This window comes from Petaurus breviceps, unplaced genomic scaffold (assembly GCF_028583685.1).
Source record: "Petaurus breviceps papuanus isolate PSGF00001 unplaced genomic scaffold, PetGlider_PUasm1.0 174, whole genome shotgun sequence".
Classification (NCBI taxonomy): domain Eukaryota; kingdom Metazoa; phylum Chordata; class Mammalia; order Diprotodontia; family Petauridae; genus Petaurus; species Petaurus breviceps.
The window spans coordinates 76,040,938-76,056,294 of NW_027185761.1; the positions used below are offsets into that span (position 1 = coordinate 76,040,938).

Here is a 15,357-nt window from a genome sequence, read left to right on the forward strand (position 1 = left end):
GACCCAGTTGGTGGAGTCTTTTCAGACCCGTTCTATCTCAAATATGCCCCCACCTTCCTGTGTTTGTGAAGTTGATTTTTAAAAATCCAATTGTAAAAATGAATTTATCTTTCTTGAATTTTACCTTACTAGATTTGGGCTGAATAGCCTGTGTTCGCATTGGGTCATCTGCAGAATGGAGGCATGTACTTTATCTCAGTCATTGATGAAAAAGTCAAGCAGCATGGGCCAGACAGATCCCTCCTGGGGCACCTCACTGGAGACCAGCCAAGTTCTCAATCAACCACTAAGTCCTATCATTCAGCTCATCCCAAGTCCATCTAATTATATTGTCTTCTCATTCACTTCTTTTCTACAAGAGTAGCCTGAGACACTTTCATCAAAGACTTTGCTAAAATCTTGATAAAGAATAGACAGACTTCTCCTGATCTAATAGTCTGATAACTCCTTCAAAAAAAAGGAAACAAGGTTAGTCTGGAATGACTTGTTCCTTTTTTAAGAATTCTTTTTTAAAATTAATTTTATTTTTTCATTAATGAAAACACACTGTATGTCCTTCCCACCCACCCCCACCTTGAAAAAAAAGAGAGAAAAACAAAACCCCTTATGACAAATCTGCAGAGACAAGCCAAGCAAATTTCACCATTGACCACACCCCAAAAACATGTCTCTTTCTTCATTTTGAGCCCAATGCCCTCAGTCATGGGGAGAGCAACGAGTCTTCTGGAATCATGATTGTCCATGGTGTCGGCCAGACTCCCGTCTCCTCCTGGTTCTGCTCACTTCTCTCTGAATCAGCTCATACAAGTCTTCCCTGGTTTCTCTGACATTGTGGCTGCTTCTGGAGATCACGCAGCTCTCTGCCCTCTTAGTGTGGCAAACTTTTCTAGATACCCCTTGGCTGCCTCTTTAGTGACCCATTCTAGAATTTCCCCAGGAATTGAAGTCACTAACTGTGGATTCTGTTCTGCCCTCCTGCCCCTCACCTTTTCTTGGTCAGACAATCACCAGAAATTTGTTAACAGCGACATTCCCATAGGGCTTTAAGGTGTACAGAATGCTTTCAGGATGCTCTTTCTCTGCTTTCTGAGGCTCTGGTTTGGTCCCAAGCATTGTGCTAAGAATGGGGAGAGAAAGAAAGGCAAAGCCAGTGGACTGGCACTTCTCTAGTCACCAGGCTCCGATCACAAGGCTGCTAAATGCATTTTGATGGGTTGATGTCACTGACAGTGGCTCAGTGAGCATCTTTGAGGAGCTGCAGCTAGAGCCCCTTTGGGCATCCAGTCCATCTAGAGCTCAAAGGGGCCCCTCTGCTGTCTCCTTACTCATCCTGGGCATTGGCTCTGCCAGCTCCAGTCTGTGCTTTCTAGGGCAGAGGCCACACTCCTTGGCATAGAAAAGGAAAGCAAGGCAAGGACTGTGCGGCTCCAGCTTCTCCCTCTGGACAGTTTTCATCATCCCCTCCACCCCAAGCAGAGATCCTCCCCTTTCTCTGATCCTCCTTTTTCTCCCAATCCTACACAAAAATCCTGTCCTTTCTGTCACCCTCAGCTGCACTCTCCGGTCTCAGCTCATCTTGATCTTTAGTCTTCCTGACTGTTTCTATAGGACCATGCCATGCTCTTAGATTTGTTACCCATAAATCCTTTGTTACCCATCCTTTCTTCCCTATTCTTTAAGTAGCTTTTATATCTCTGGGTTTGGGAGTTCCCAGTGTGTCCCTAACAGTCTGTTCAGAGAGCTCCCATTCTTCCTCCTCCCTCCTGGGCTGACCTCTTCCTCAGAACCTTATTCCATGACACCCTGCCTATCCTGAAATCCTAAAGCTGGTGCACGTCTAACTCTGCCAGTTTTTTCTTTCCTTCTCTATCACAGGCTCTAGGAGGGAGTGCTTACTTCTCCCTAAGCTTTCCAGCACTTCCATCACAGCGACCCAGTCTCCCCGATCCTGAGGATCAGATCCCATATACAATTTTCCTCTTGTTAGTTGCTCCACCCTTTGAAGAATTAAATTATCATTAAGGCAAATCAAGAAGTTAGCAGCTCCTCTGCTTCTCACAGAGAGAACGTGCTCCAGCAGACGTCTGAATAATTTCCCCTGTCGCTACTCTATCCTGCCTCTAACTCAGGCTTCTGGTCTATTGTTTCCCACTTTCTGCCCCAGGGGTCTGTAACTGACAAAATCACCTCTGTTTCCTCCTCTCTTGACCTTCATCCAAAAGCTCTCCATCGTGTTTTCAGCCCCTGGTTCCTGCATCTCTTAGGGTGTAAGAATCCCTTATTAACATTCAGCCCTACCCCACCCTTACTTTTACCTGTCTTGTATCTCTGGAAGAAGACCCACCCATCCAGAGCCATATCCCAGGCAAGGCTGCCATCCTACCAAGTCCCCAGGGAAACACGTGAGGTCTCATTTTCCCCCTTTGCCCTAAGGGGGGCCTCTACTCCCTGTCACTTGTTGCATAAACGTTTGGCACTTGCTTACAGACCTTTGTAGTTGGAGAGCGTACATCCCCTCTTTTCCTGGATTTTATCCCAAAGCTCACCAGTGTCTCACTCTCTTCCTTCATGGCATCCAGCTTGGTGGAACACAAAGCAGAATTTTCCCTCTTCTATCCTACTTTATTGAAAAGCTCTTTTGTTTAGACTTCAAGCCAGCATGCACATTCCTTATCACTGGTCTTTCTTAAGTATACTTCCTCTCTGTCCCAGACTACATCATTCTTACATTTTAATACAGAGCTCAGGAGTCCAAGGCACTTACCTTATTAGCAAGCTGTTCGCTCCCCAGATCATCGTTTCTCCTCTGCATTCCTTACTTTGGGGGGGCAGCAGTGAGGGGAACACAATCTGAACCACTCTTGTCTTCATTTTCTTCCCCAAGACTTCGTTAGTTTGGGCAATATTTTTAGCTAGAATCATTTGTGCCCACCTGGATTACCAGAAGTGACTTGTCTTGGAAGGTTCTCTGATACCTTTGATACGTTACGCTCTGGAAAGATGAACGACCTCTCTATAATTGCCTTGGTTCCCTTCAACAAAGACTCACCAACCTCTCTTTCCCTTTTCCTTTGACCCTCACTGGGTAGTTTCTCCCCTGGAAGCCTCTGTGGTTCCACTAAATCACCTCTGGAAGACAAACAGCTGCTTCCTTCTCAGAGGATTCCCTCCTCTTAAGAAGGAGCCCCCAATCTAAGGATACACCAGTCATCCTTCTTTGCTTCCTCCTCCATGCCCCTCTCTTCTTGTCCTTTCTGAGGCTTTTACACATCACTCCTCCTTCACTGTTCCCTCAGTCCTGCTCCTTCTTCAACCTCTTCTCACAGAAGTCAAGTAGAATTTTGGATCCCACTTGGAGATTGTTTCTGTTTGTTTGTTTGTTTTTTCAATTTCTTCAATCTCTTCTCTTCTTTACTAGCCCAAACGACTCCAAGACTGGTGCATTTTCCTTGTCCTTATTCAATTCAAACCTTTTGTCTCTTACTCTCCTCTCACAGCCTTCTCCCAAAGAAGCCCAAAGTAGAATCACCATCTTATTTTCATCACCATCACACCCTGGTCCATGGCTGCATGCACACAAGTTCAAGACGAGGTGTATTGAGTGAAGTGAACATGGTAACAACGCTGTGGAATAACACACATTGCCCCCCCCCCAAGTAGACACAGATAACAGCAAACTTCCCCAAAGTAGTTTCCCCTCTGTTACCTGATTTGAACCTTGGCATAGCTCGATGCCTCATCCTGGCATGAAGATGACCCTGGGCTGTCAGAGATCATGCCAATCGAGTACAAGCTTTGGCAGGTCCTACAAAGCTGTGCCTCATTATGAGACCGTTATGGTCTTCTGTGGGAGGACTAGCCTGGCTGAGTCTGGAGGGGCTCATCATTAACTAAGCCATCAAGGGGATTTCTGCACTCCGCAGACCCTCATGCACCACTGGCCAGGAAGCTGTAGAGGGTCCGTGACCTGCTGGGCAATGGGCATCTAGTCCCCAGTGACTCCACTGCTACAAGAATCTTTGGAGGAATTCTCCCACTCTGAGCCTCTCCTGCTGTTTTCTGACATTTCTTTAAGGAAATGGGAGCAAAAGATTCAGGGACCCTGATGCAAATCTCTCTTCATTGTTACCCAACTGTATAAACCTATCTTTGGTGGGGATGTCCTCACTGGAACCCACCCAGCCTGGCCCAAGAAGGCAAGTCCCTTTTTGGATGGATGAAGTGAGACTCAGGGAGGTTTAATAGACTTCCTAAAGTCACACAGCAAGTGGTGACACAGGGCAGACTACAGCTCATGGCTCCCTGTTCAGGATTCTTTCATTAAATTGCACCACAAGCCGATTTTCCTTCCGTTCAGCCTGAGCCTGTTCTCTAGGCAGCCACACTGGGCTTCTTTATTCCTCTGTTTTAGAGTCTCTCTTCACAGGCATCCATAGGGTCTTCCCAATCCCTCCAAGCTGCTCTCTGTAGCCCTTTCTCGGATTGAGCTCGAGAATTTCTCCTAAGCACGCACTGCCCTCCCTTCACTCCTTGTTTATCAACCATCTCGGTCTTTTCTGCCTCCCTATGTCCCGCCCTCCCGGCCTCAATCTATATGCCTTGTAGGTGCATTTCCTCATGCCACTTATCTCTTAGTCCATTTTCCATGAGCATTAACAATAGTTGCCTATTTGCACCAACCATCCACTTGACACACCTTATCCATAATAAAAAAGGACCAAAGCACAATAAATGGGGTCTTGGGGAAGGCCAATATTCCCCATAGGTAAATCTGCCCCGTGTCCGTCTGGGTTTCCTTTCCAAAGTCCCTGCTAGTGTCTGCTCTCCCAGATTCCCACCAGCATTCTCCCCAACTTCTCCCCAAGGTTTCTCCCCATTCCCTCATCAGGTTTCCATGTAGGTTCTCTCCTTTTGTACTCCCTGCTGCCCCCTCCCCCAGATTTCTTCCTGGGCACGTGCCTCATTGACCTCAGAGGACAGACTTCCAGAGCATGACAATATTATCAAGAAAACCCAAAGCTTTTCTAAAAAGGGTTCCACAACCCTCAGAGAGAACCTGCCAAACCCCTGTGAACTGGCTATCACCTCCTGAGGAGGCTGGTACCTGACAGAGGAAGCCTAGTCATTAGGAACTGAGAAAAGAGGTTTTGTGGATTGAGATTTGGAGGCAGGCTGGCATTGTCTCCAGCCTACCCAGGGCCCTCTGGCAAAGAGAGGTTCTGCAAGTAACGAGGAGAAAAGTTGGGGTGTGCAAAGGGTCAGGACAGGAGAAGGAGCTGGTCCACTTGGCAAAGAGAGGCAGGGACGCAGTGCAGGGAAGAGCAGGTGGGGGGAGCGAGGAGTTGGTGCCCCCACCCTGGAGCTAAAGTCTGGATCATCATCATTGTCGTTCTATGATGCTTTGCAGCTTGTGAAGCATTTTACAAAGATGATCTCATGAGATGCTACCAACAAGCCAGGGAAAACCTGGTACTGGACATTAGAAGGACGGCTTCATGCTGTTTGATGCTCACACCAAGCTTATGAGTTAGGCAGCTCCAACGTCATTGTCTCCATCTGGGGGATGGCACCCGACTGTGCGCACACAGACACTCCCCACACACACACAGACACACACATACAGACACCCCCACGCACACAGACACCCCCACACACACACAGACACCCCCACACACACAGACACCCCCTCACACACAGACACACACACACAGAAACCATACACACAGACAGCACACACAGAGACACAGACACACACATACAGACACCACAGACACACACATACAGACACCCCACACACACAGACACCCCCACACACACACAGACACAGACACCCCCCCAAAGTACAGACACAAACACCCACACACCACACACACAGACACCGCACACACACAGACAAGGACACTCCCTACACACACACACACACACACACACAGACCTTCCTGGCATGCACTCAAAAGCATAGTTTATAGGCTCTTCTCAGTGTCTTTACTCAGTAATTAACTGGAAGCCGCTCTGCTTCGAACCAAAATGAAACCAAACACATTTCATCAAACACCATAGCCAATAAGGGCGAAGAAAAGATTCCCTCTACCCGCAGTCCCCCATGGGATGCTATGTGACCAAGGGGCTGAGCACCCAGGGAACACAGGAAGTGAAGGGATGCACGCCAGGAGTCCATGTGGCCATGGTCTGCCGTAGAGGGCATATTAGAACACATCTGGCCAGAGAGCACGTGTCCAGGGCCCCTCACCCCTCCAACCTGCCTGAGCTCCCCATGGCTGGTGACGTATCCTAACGCTCTGGGCCATGTATCTTCACTGCTGTCCTGGTTAAGCTGCTCTTGGTGACCATCTGCTAAGGACCAATCAGCCAGCATTTATGAAGTGCTTACTGTATGCTCAGCACAGGGATAAGTACCGGGGGTATGAAGTCAAAAACCAAACAGCTGAGAGAGAATGTGTGAGACAGAGACACAGAGGAGATGAATCCAAGGTAGTACTGAGAGAGAGCAGGAAGGGTTCTTCAGGGTGGCTGCTAGTTCTCTGTCCCCACCACTGGTGTGCAGAGGCTAGGTAGCCTGTTTGTGGAGGGAGAGCTACAGATCCTTTCTGGCATGCCCGGGGGCTAGGAGCAGCCAAGAAAATCTGAGGCTGAGAACAAGTCTGGGCTTCAGGCTTGATCCCAACTTGAAAATCATCTTTAACTTTTGTTGAATTCTCACTGTGCGCTTTTTCTTCCCTTAAAGTTCATTTCATCAATGCCACCCCAAAACACACTTATATATCAGAGCTGTGTTGGGGCAGGGATGATGAGCCCATCCTCCCTGATTGGCAGCAGACAAGCTTCAGCCTCCACATACATCCCTCTCCCCCTTCTGGAGCCTTCTGGGCTACACTCAGTCTGGCACAAAAGTCACTGTTGCACAGAGGGGGAAACTGAGTCTTGCAGAGGTTGAGACCCGTCCTAAGGTCACACAGGTAATAAATAGCAGAGCCCAGGGGTCCTGGCTCCTATCTGCTATGCTGCATGTGAATTATGGTACAAGAAAATGTCAGTCATTCACATCTTAATGTAATTAACTGATCAGACTCGTTCTAGTGTAGCAGTTTCTGAGAACACACCATTGATAGAATGTTGGGGGGGGGAGAGAAGGAAGAGAAGAGGAGGAGGAGGAGGAGGAAGAGAAAGACAGGCCTCGGGGACACAGACCTATAGTCCTCGAGAGCAGGACATTGAGAGAGCAGCCCAGCATGAGGAGTGTTACTGGCTTTCTGGGATAGAAAACTCAGAGTCTAAATCTGGGATCCGAGGTCCAGGGCTCCTGAACCCTGCCCAGTGTAGTGTGCCCTGTTTAAGGATAAGGCAGACCCTCAGATAACCACACACGAATGGACCAAGTGTGCATCAGGAGCAGAGGGCGCTACAGTTCCTAACCCAAGGAGAAGCACTGGACCTCACTGATGGCACTGAGCCATGACGGCCGGAGCTCAGGATTAGACTCTGACTCTGGGAGAAGAGCCAAGGGAGACGGTGGGGAAGGAGGGAGGGGAGGCCACTTTAGACTAAAACACATATGCTCATGTGAGGAATCCTGGAGACCCAACGTGGGGACCAGGAAGGTCGTGCTGGAGAGTGTGTAGGGGAGAATAGATGGAAGGACAAGTCAGGGTGGGACATTGTACATAAGAAACGAACTGCAGACCAGGCAATGGATGAATATCTGAACATTGCTGTTGTACCCATCTGTGACCCCATTTGGGGTTTTCTTGGCAGACACTGGAGGGGTTTGTCATTTCCTACTCCAGCCTATTTGACAGATGAGGAAACTGAGGCAAACAGGGTGAAGTGACTTGCCCAGGGTCACACAACTAGGAAGAGCCTGAGGCCATATTTGAACTCAGGAGGATGTCTTCTTCTTCTTCTTCTTCTTCTTCTTCTTCTTCTTCTTCTTCTTCTTCTTCTTCTTCTTCTTCTTCTTCTTCTTCTTCTTCTTCTTCACCTCCTCCTCCTCCTCCTCCTCCTTCTCTTTGCCTTTTGGAAGGCAATTGGACTTAAGTAACTTGCCCAAGGCTACAGTCTAGGTTTTGTGTGTGTGTGTGCGTGCGTGTGTATGTGTGTTAAGTGTCTGAGGCCATATCCAAACCCAGATCCTCCTGACTCCGGGGCTGGCGATTTACTCACTGCGCCACCTAGCGGCCCCTGAGGATGAGTCTTCTTGACCCCCCAAGCCCAGTGCTCTCTATCCACTGCGCCACCTAGCGGCCCCTGAAGATGAGTCTTCTTGACCCCCAAGCCCAGTGCTCTCTATCCACTGCGCCACCTAGCGGCCCCTGAAGATGAGTCTTCTTGACCCCCAAACCCAGTGCTCTCTATCCACTGCGCCACCTAGCGGCCCCTGAGGATGAGTCTTCTTGACTCCAAGCCCAGTGCTCTCTATCCACTGCGCCACCTAGCGGCCCCTGAGGATGAGTCTTCTTGACCCCCAAGCCCAGTGCTCTCTATCCACTGCGCCACCTAGCGGCCCTGGGCATTGGGTATTGGTTGGAAACGAACAGCTGATACATTTGTGGGTTAATGATCACTTCCATCTTCAGAAGGCAGAGGAAACAGCCAGTGGAATTGCTTCTCTGGACCTCAGTCTGATCACCAAGGATGACCTGGCTACTCTCTGAATTGAGAAGAACATTTGGGGCAATGAGCACCCTGCTCAGAATTCCTGAACAGAAGGACAGGATGGTGTCTTAGATCTGGGGAAAGTGCATTCAAATGATTCATTGAAAGGAGTCAACAGGTCAAGTCAACCAACATTTATTAAGCCCTTGTTATGTGCCTGGACCCACGCCAAGTGATGAGAACAAGACAAGCAATGGAAAAAGATTCCCTGCCTCCAGGAAGCCTACATTCTAGCAGGAGAGGCAGCGCATAAAAGGCAGCTGAAAGGACAGGAGGGGGAGGGTGTCTGTGCCAGACTGGCAGAAAAAATCCAGAGAATATGGGACAGAGCCCAGAGAGAAGTGGGGACATGATTGCCTGGACACCTTCCCTAAAATGAAGGTTTGGGGAGAAATCAGCCTCTTAGAAGGAGTCACAGGGTTGGAGTGGACTTCTGGGATGAGGAGGCCCCAGGGCAGGGGCCAGGAAGAATCCTATACCCACAGCTCTGTGGGGGAAGTCAGCCCAAGACTCTAGCATGAAATTCTGAAGACCAGACATGGGGGGAAAAGTGAGATAAACCTACACAGATTGTTTATCACCAATGTATAAATACAGAAACAAGGGCAAGTAACAGTTAAGGAATTCTTTAGGAATCGTGTCAGAGCAGGAGAGCAGAAGGAGCTGAAACTGGTGCTTATGGTGAGGACTGAAATGGTTATTGTAGCTGTGCTGCGAAGGAGAGAAGGGGCCCAGGAGGGACAGGACTGCTTCTTGGGGGCTAGGGGATGCTGATGGCTAATAATAGTGACAAGGTTTGATGACTCCATTCTGGTTTCACTTGTCGTTCATTCTGAAAGTGTATGGGTCAGTTGTGTGGTGAGACTGAGAAATGCCCAATGGATGCACTTGTAATAGCACTAGAGTGGGAGCCCTGGTATGTTGGGTGGGGCCATGACAGCAGAACGAGCCGAGAAAGCTGGACAGGTTGTCATTTACGCTGGAGGAAGAGGCTGAAATCATGGATCCTTAGAAGTATGGACGCATTTCTCTGTCAAGGATATAATCAGAACAGCTAACTTGGAGTCAAAACAGGAAATGAGTCAGATGGTAAGAGAATACTCAGTTTCTCTGGATAAGGACAAGTCATGCATCTTTGGGGACTGAAATATTGAATTGATGTGATTGCTGCACCTGTCAATGACCTTTGACATATGCCAGAGAAGGAAAGAGAAAACAATCTGTAAACTAAAGGACATAAAGCGTGATTTCTCAGCCTGGCAAAATTCTAGAAGACATTATTAAAGGTTTATGGACATTTAGAGAGGGGAGCAGTGATCACAGAAAGCTATCATGGTTTCACCAAGAACAAGTCATACCATACTGAACTCATTCTCTTTTCGGTCCAGTCTAACAGATCAGAGAAATACTGTAGACACAATATACTAGATTCAACAAAGCACTTGACAAAGTTTCTCACATTATCCTTGCGGACAAAATGAAGAGACATGGGCTAGATGATAGGATAGTTAAGTGGATTTGGAGTTAGTTAAATGACCAATCCAAAGGTAGAGTCATTAATGGTTCAAAGACAACTTTGTAGACACCATTGAATAGAATGCCCCAGATATATGTCTTTAGCTATTGTGTAGCATTCAACATCAATGAGTTGGATGAAGCCATAGTTATCACATATGAAGGTGTTGTGAAGCTTCAAGGAATGGTTGACACAGTGGATGATAGAGCTGAGATCCAGAAAGCTGACACCAAACTCGAATTGAATCTAGCAACGTGAAATTTAACCAAGATGAAGTCTTAAATTCATACTTAAAAAAAATAAGCCTCGCAAGTCCAACATGAGTGGTGGATGTGTGGCTAGATGACAGTGCTTCTGAATGTGATGTGGGGGTGAGTGGCCGACCAGCTAAATTTGAGCCATGGCAGCCAAGAAAGTTGATGTTCTCCTAGGCTACATTAGGAAAGACATTGTGTCCAAAACAATAGAAGTCATGGTTCCTGTGGTCATATGAAGTCTTGGGCTCAGTTCTGCACATTACATTTTAGGAAGAACATAAAGGAGCAAGAAAATGTCTAGAGGAGGGAGATCAGATGGGTGAGATAACTATGGAATGCCATGTGAAGATTGGTTGAAGGAAAAGGAAGGAGAGGACTTGGGAGTGAGACGACAGCTCCATTAAGGTATCCAAAGGCTGCCCTATGCAAGAGGGATCAGGATGGTTCTGCTTGGTCCCAAAGAGTCAAATTAGAGGAAGTAAGTTGAGGCTGCCAAGATGGAAACTTGGTCTTGATGTAAATAAAAACTCCCCAACAATGAGACCCACCTAAAAGCAGAATTAGGTGCTTTGGGGATTATTGTTTTTTTCTCACTAGAAATCTAATCTAGAAAACAAAGGCTGGATAAGCCTTCACTGGAGATGTTGGAGAGGTCAGTCTTGTTCAGGTGGGGGTTGGGCTCGGAATCACCTTTCAGCTCTCCCAAGGGCTACCCAGCCTTCCCTATCCTAGACGAGATGGAGGATGGTGGTCCATGTGGACAAAACTCCCTGAAAAGCCAGTAACTGTTCTAATGATTAAGAACACATACATAGATATAAAGAGACACAGATTCGAGATCAGAATCTATTTCAAGAATTCATCAAGAAAAGTTCATGGAAATCTTATCTATGCAACATAAACCAATAGACCTCAACCTGAAGAAGAGTCTTAGAACAGAACAAGGAATCCCAGTTCTTGAACTAAATCCTTCCTTTTACCCATGGAAGGGGGAGAGGAGCACAAATGTTCAGGTCCAAAGGCTAAGTGGGAGCAGAATTTATCAAGAGAGGGAGAATTCTTTCTTCCCCTCATCATTTCTAGCCCTTGGGGAGAGGCAGAGAAAGTAGGGAGAGAGTGGCTAGGCTCGGGCAGCACAGGGCTTTGTCATGGTAACACTTCTTTAGACTCTTCCTCAAGATGAGAGGCTTACTCTTAGGACCTTTCTCAGAAGGTGTGATTTCCTTGTCTTTTTGCTCCTATATTTCTCATAATCCCATGGCTTTTGTTATAATTTTATTAAGAATTTCAAATTCCCCAGCAATGATTTCTAGACCTCTCCCTCAGCATCTTCAAATGTTAGGGGTGTGAACACCTAAGGAAGGGAAGCAGGAAGGGAGCAAGGAGACATCTAACTGTGTCCTGCACAAGTGAGGATTCCCCTACTGTTCCCTGCCCACCCCTAACCCCCCTGTGTTTGAGCATGCCCCAAGGTAGACTAAAGATTCCAGCCTGATACTACAGCCCAGGGTTGTGGCTATCCTTGGAGGTGCTCCCCAAACCCCACTGGGGGCCCTGAACATCTGCATGAGATGCCGTCAAGATATCTTGCCTTCTTAACATGTCGGGTGATAAATGCACCTTCCCAGTCTGCGTGCCTGCCTGCCAGTGATGTTGGTGTTGTTAGATGTATGTGCTTTGGTGTGGCCCACTCTTCCTGCATGGGGCCTTTGCTTCCTCATTCCCATCCATGACTTGACCAGCAAGTGGCATTTAGATGCTATGTCCGTAAAAAGTGTTGAATGAACGTGCCTCAGTTTCCCCCAGCTGACGGAAGCGCTAATCTTGTCACACTCAGCAACTGCGTGCAGAAATGTTACTGCAAGCCAAAGCGGGCTCAGCAGCACTCTTGCAAGATGTCAGAACTGTCCACCATTACTCTGTAAGTGTGCATGACCGAGCCTGGCGGGTGGCAGTGGGGAGGAGGAGGAGGGAGACGGAGGCGCATGCTATGGCTGCCAACCCAGTGCTTGCTTCACACCCGCTGGGCCCCAGAGCACGCGCCTACCACCCCTCCCCCCACCCACTGCACATCCACGTTCTGGGCTATGTGCACCTGCTGGAATACCATCCTGGTGGGGTCAGGAAGGGAGGGAGAGAGAAGAAAGGAAAGGAGGGGGGATGGGATGGGGGGGAGGGGGAGTGGCCAAACCCCTGGAATCAGAAAGCCTGTGGTCAAATCCTGGCCTTTCTGCTAGCCAGCTACAGGATCTTGGGAAGGTCTCAGTTTCCCCATGGGTAATCTCCTGAGGCATTCATGTTAGAGGAGAACCTTTGGGTCTGGCTAGTCCAAGAATCCCTTCTCCAGCAGTCATACGGTGTGGGGCTCTTCAGGGATAGGGAGCTCACCACAATTTAGAAGGGTCCAAGTCCATTGGTCATACAGTTCTGATCCTGGGATCATGAGGAAACTGAGGCCCACCACAGAGGTCAAAGTGACTATTCCCAGGGTGAGTAGAAGAGCCAAGATTTGAGCTCAGACCTGGAACTCCAAGGCCAGGGTTCCACTGTCCTTGCCATCAAGTCCTTCCCATAATGATGCTCCCATCTATGTCCCCCCGCCTCCTCAGCCTCAGCTGTCCCCGGAGTCACAGAACAAGCTTCGTCAACCAGGCGAGGCTTAATAAGGGCTTTTTGATTTGACTTAACTCCCTGCGCTCTCCCTGTGCCAGGCACCGGGGATACAGAGTGCCTGTTCTCAGGGACCCGACAGGCAGCCTGTCCATCCACAAGTGTCTGTAGCCTAAAGGCCAGGTGATTAGGGTGGGTCACTAGTGCCAGGCGAGGAGAGGGGGCCGGAGCAGCAGACAGGAGCGCTTGAAGGAAGACAGAGATTCTGGGCTGGCAGGGGCACTCCCAGTGTGGGAGACAGCCAGGAGGAAGTCACAGAAATGGAAGACAGCAGGCTGAACGTGGGGAGCAGAGGCACAGCCACCCTGTACCATGGGGTGCGGAAGGTAGACCAACATATGAATTACCTAGAAGGGCTTGGAAAGCCCCAGGAGTGTGCTTTGTCCCAGAGGCGATAGGGAGCTGTTGCAACTGGCAGAGTAGGGGAATGGCGTGGTCAGATTTATGCTTGGGGAAAGTTATTTGGTGGCTGCGTCTAATTCTTCCTTTCAGCATCTCTCACTTCCAGGCTCAGCATCCCTTACAGCTCTCACGAGTCTGTCTCTGTGTCTCTGAACTTCAGGCCAGGGACAAGGTCACAGCCCAGGCCTCCCTGTTGTCCCTTGAGCTGAAGCGCCTGGGGCCCTGCCCCACCTCCCCAAGGATGTTCCCCTTTATTCTTTGGGCTTCACGAGCTCCTGGGAGCTGCTCATGTTCTGCCTAGCCTAGGTATGAAAGCCAGACCATTTGAGAGCCCTCAGGATGACTCAGTCAACAAATATTTATTAAGGACCTACTATGTGCCAGCTCTGTAATAGGCAAAACTCATGGGCAAGTGAAGGGTCTCTGAAGGAGGAGGAATTCTGGGCCCTGTACATCCAGCCAATCAGTGTCTCTGGGCCAGGGAAGCCTGTGGCCCGATGGGGGCCTTTGCTCCCCACTCTTGAAAGAAAGAGAGAAAGAAAGACTCTTTCTCTTAGTCCTCTGATGCAAGATGTGGTGGGGTCAGAGGGTGACTGTCTACCTTCTTTTTTCTGGACAAACTTTTTATGCTGACTAGGCATGTACACGTGTGTGTGTAAGTCCCTAATTTTTAATGCTGAGAAGTACTTAAGTCTTGTTAGCCAAGTAGGTCATTGGTATCATTAGTATAGGAGACCGCAGGTGGCATATTTGTCAAACACAGAGATGGACAAAGCTGAGGTCATGCTTTTGTCAGGCTGGAGCTTAGAAGGGGAAACCTAACAGGAATAGATATAAAGTCTTTACTTAGGGTCAAGAAATCGACTTCACATATATAAGATGGGGAGGCCTAGTCTGAGAGGACCTTATCTGGAAAAGACCTGGAGTTGGGGGGCTGCATGCAAAGCTCAATGTAAGTGAGGAGATGCTGGGCTGCATTGGGGGAGGGTAAGCAAGATGACATCTGGAGTCTGGTACTCAACTTTGGATGGTTAGAGAAGACAGTGGTAGCCAGAGAACATCCAGAAGAGACAACCAGGAGTGGCAAGGGCTTAGATCCATGTCCTCTGAGAGCTGGGTAAAGGAGCTCCTGGAGAAGGAGAGCAGTCTGGAGAGAGGCAGGGAAGCAATGAGGGGACAGGCCTTATTGCTGTGGTTCAGGATCAGTAAGTAGGCTGTCCAGGAATTCTGGAGGAAAGATGAGCCTTGTCTTGCTTGGCCCCAGAGAGTAGTGCCAGGAGCAGGGGAAAGAGAATGCAGAAAAGCTTCTCGACCATGAGCACTGTCCCTGAAGGAGGCAGGATCTTTGGGAGGTGGCAACAGCCCCACCATTGGAAGTCTTTCAGCAGAAGCTGCACAGCGCTTTGTCAGGGGTGCTTCAGAGGGGACACCTGCTCAGGAATGGGCTGGACTAGATGTATGCCATCACCATCATCATCACCATCATCATCATCATCATCACCATCATCATCATCACCACCACCACCATCATCATCATCATCATCACCATCACCATCATCACAATCATCACCACCATCATCATCACCATCACCATCATCATCATCACCATCATCATCATCACCACCACCACCATCATCATCATCATCATCATCACCATCACTATCATCACCATCACCATCATCATCATCACCATCATCATCACCACCATCACCATCATCATCACCATCATCACCATCATCATCATCACCATCATCATCATCACCACCATCATCATCATCATCATCATCATCACCATCATCATCACCACCATCATCATCATCACCATCATCAACATCATCA

At 48.5% G+C, this 15,357-nt stretch overlaps 1 protein-coding gene across 1 annotated transcript in view; it reads left to right on the forward strand.

Moving 5' to 3' along the window:
• The window catches only part of ADCYAP1R1 (ADCYAP receptor type I), a 57,287-nt gene that overhangs the window by 31,857 nt on the left and 10,073 nt on the right, over nucleotides 1–15,357 (forward strand). The window contains exon 13 of the mRNA XM_069084592.1: nucleotides 12,284–12,367. Coding sequence (XP_068940693.1) covers nucleotides 12,284–12,367 — 84 coding nt within the window. The remainder of the gene's footprint in view (nucleotides 1–12,283; nucleotides 12,368–15,357) is intronic.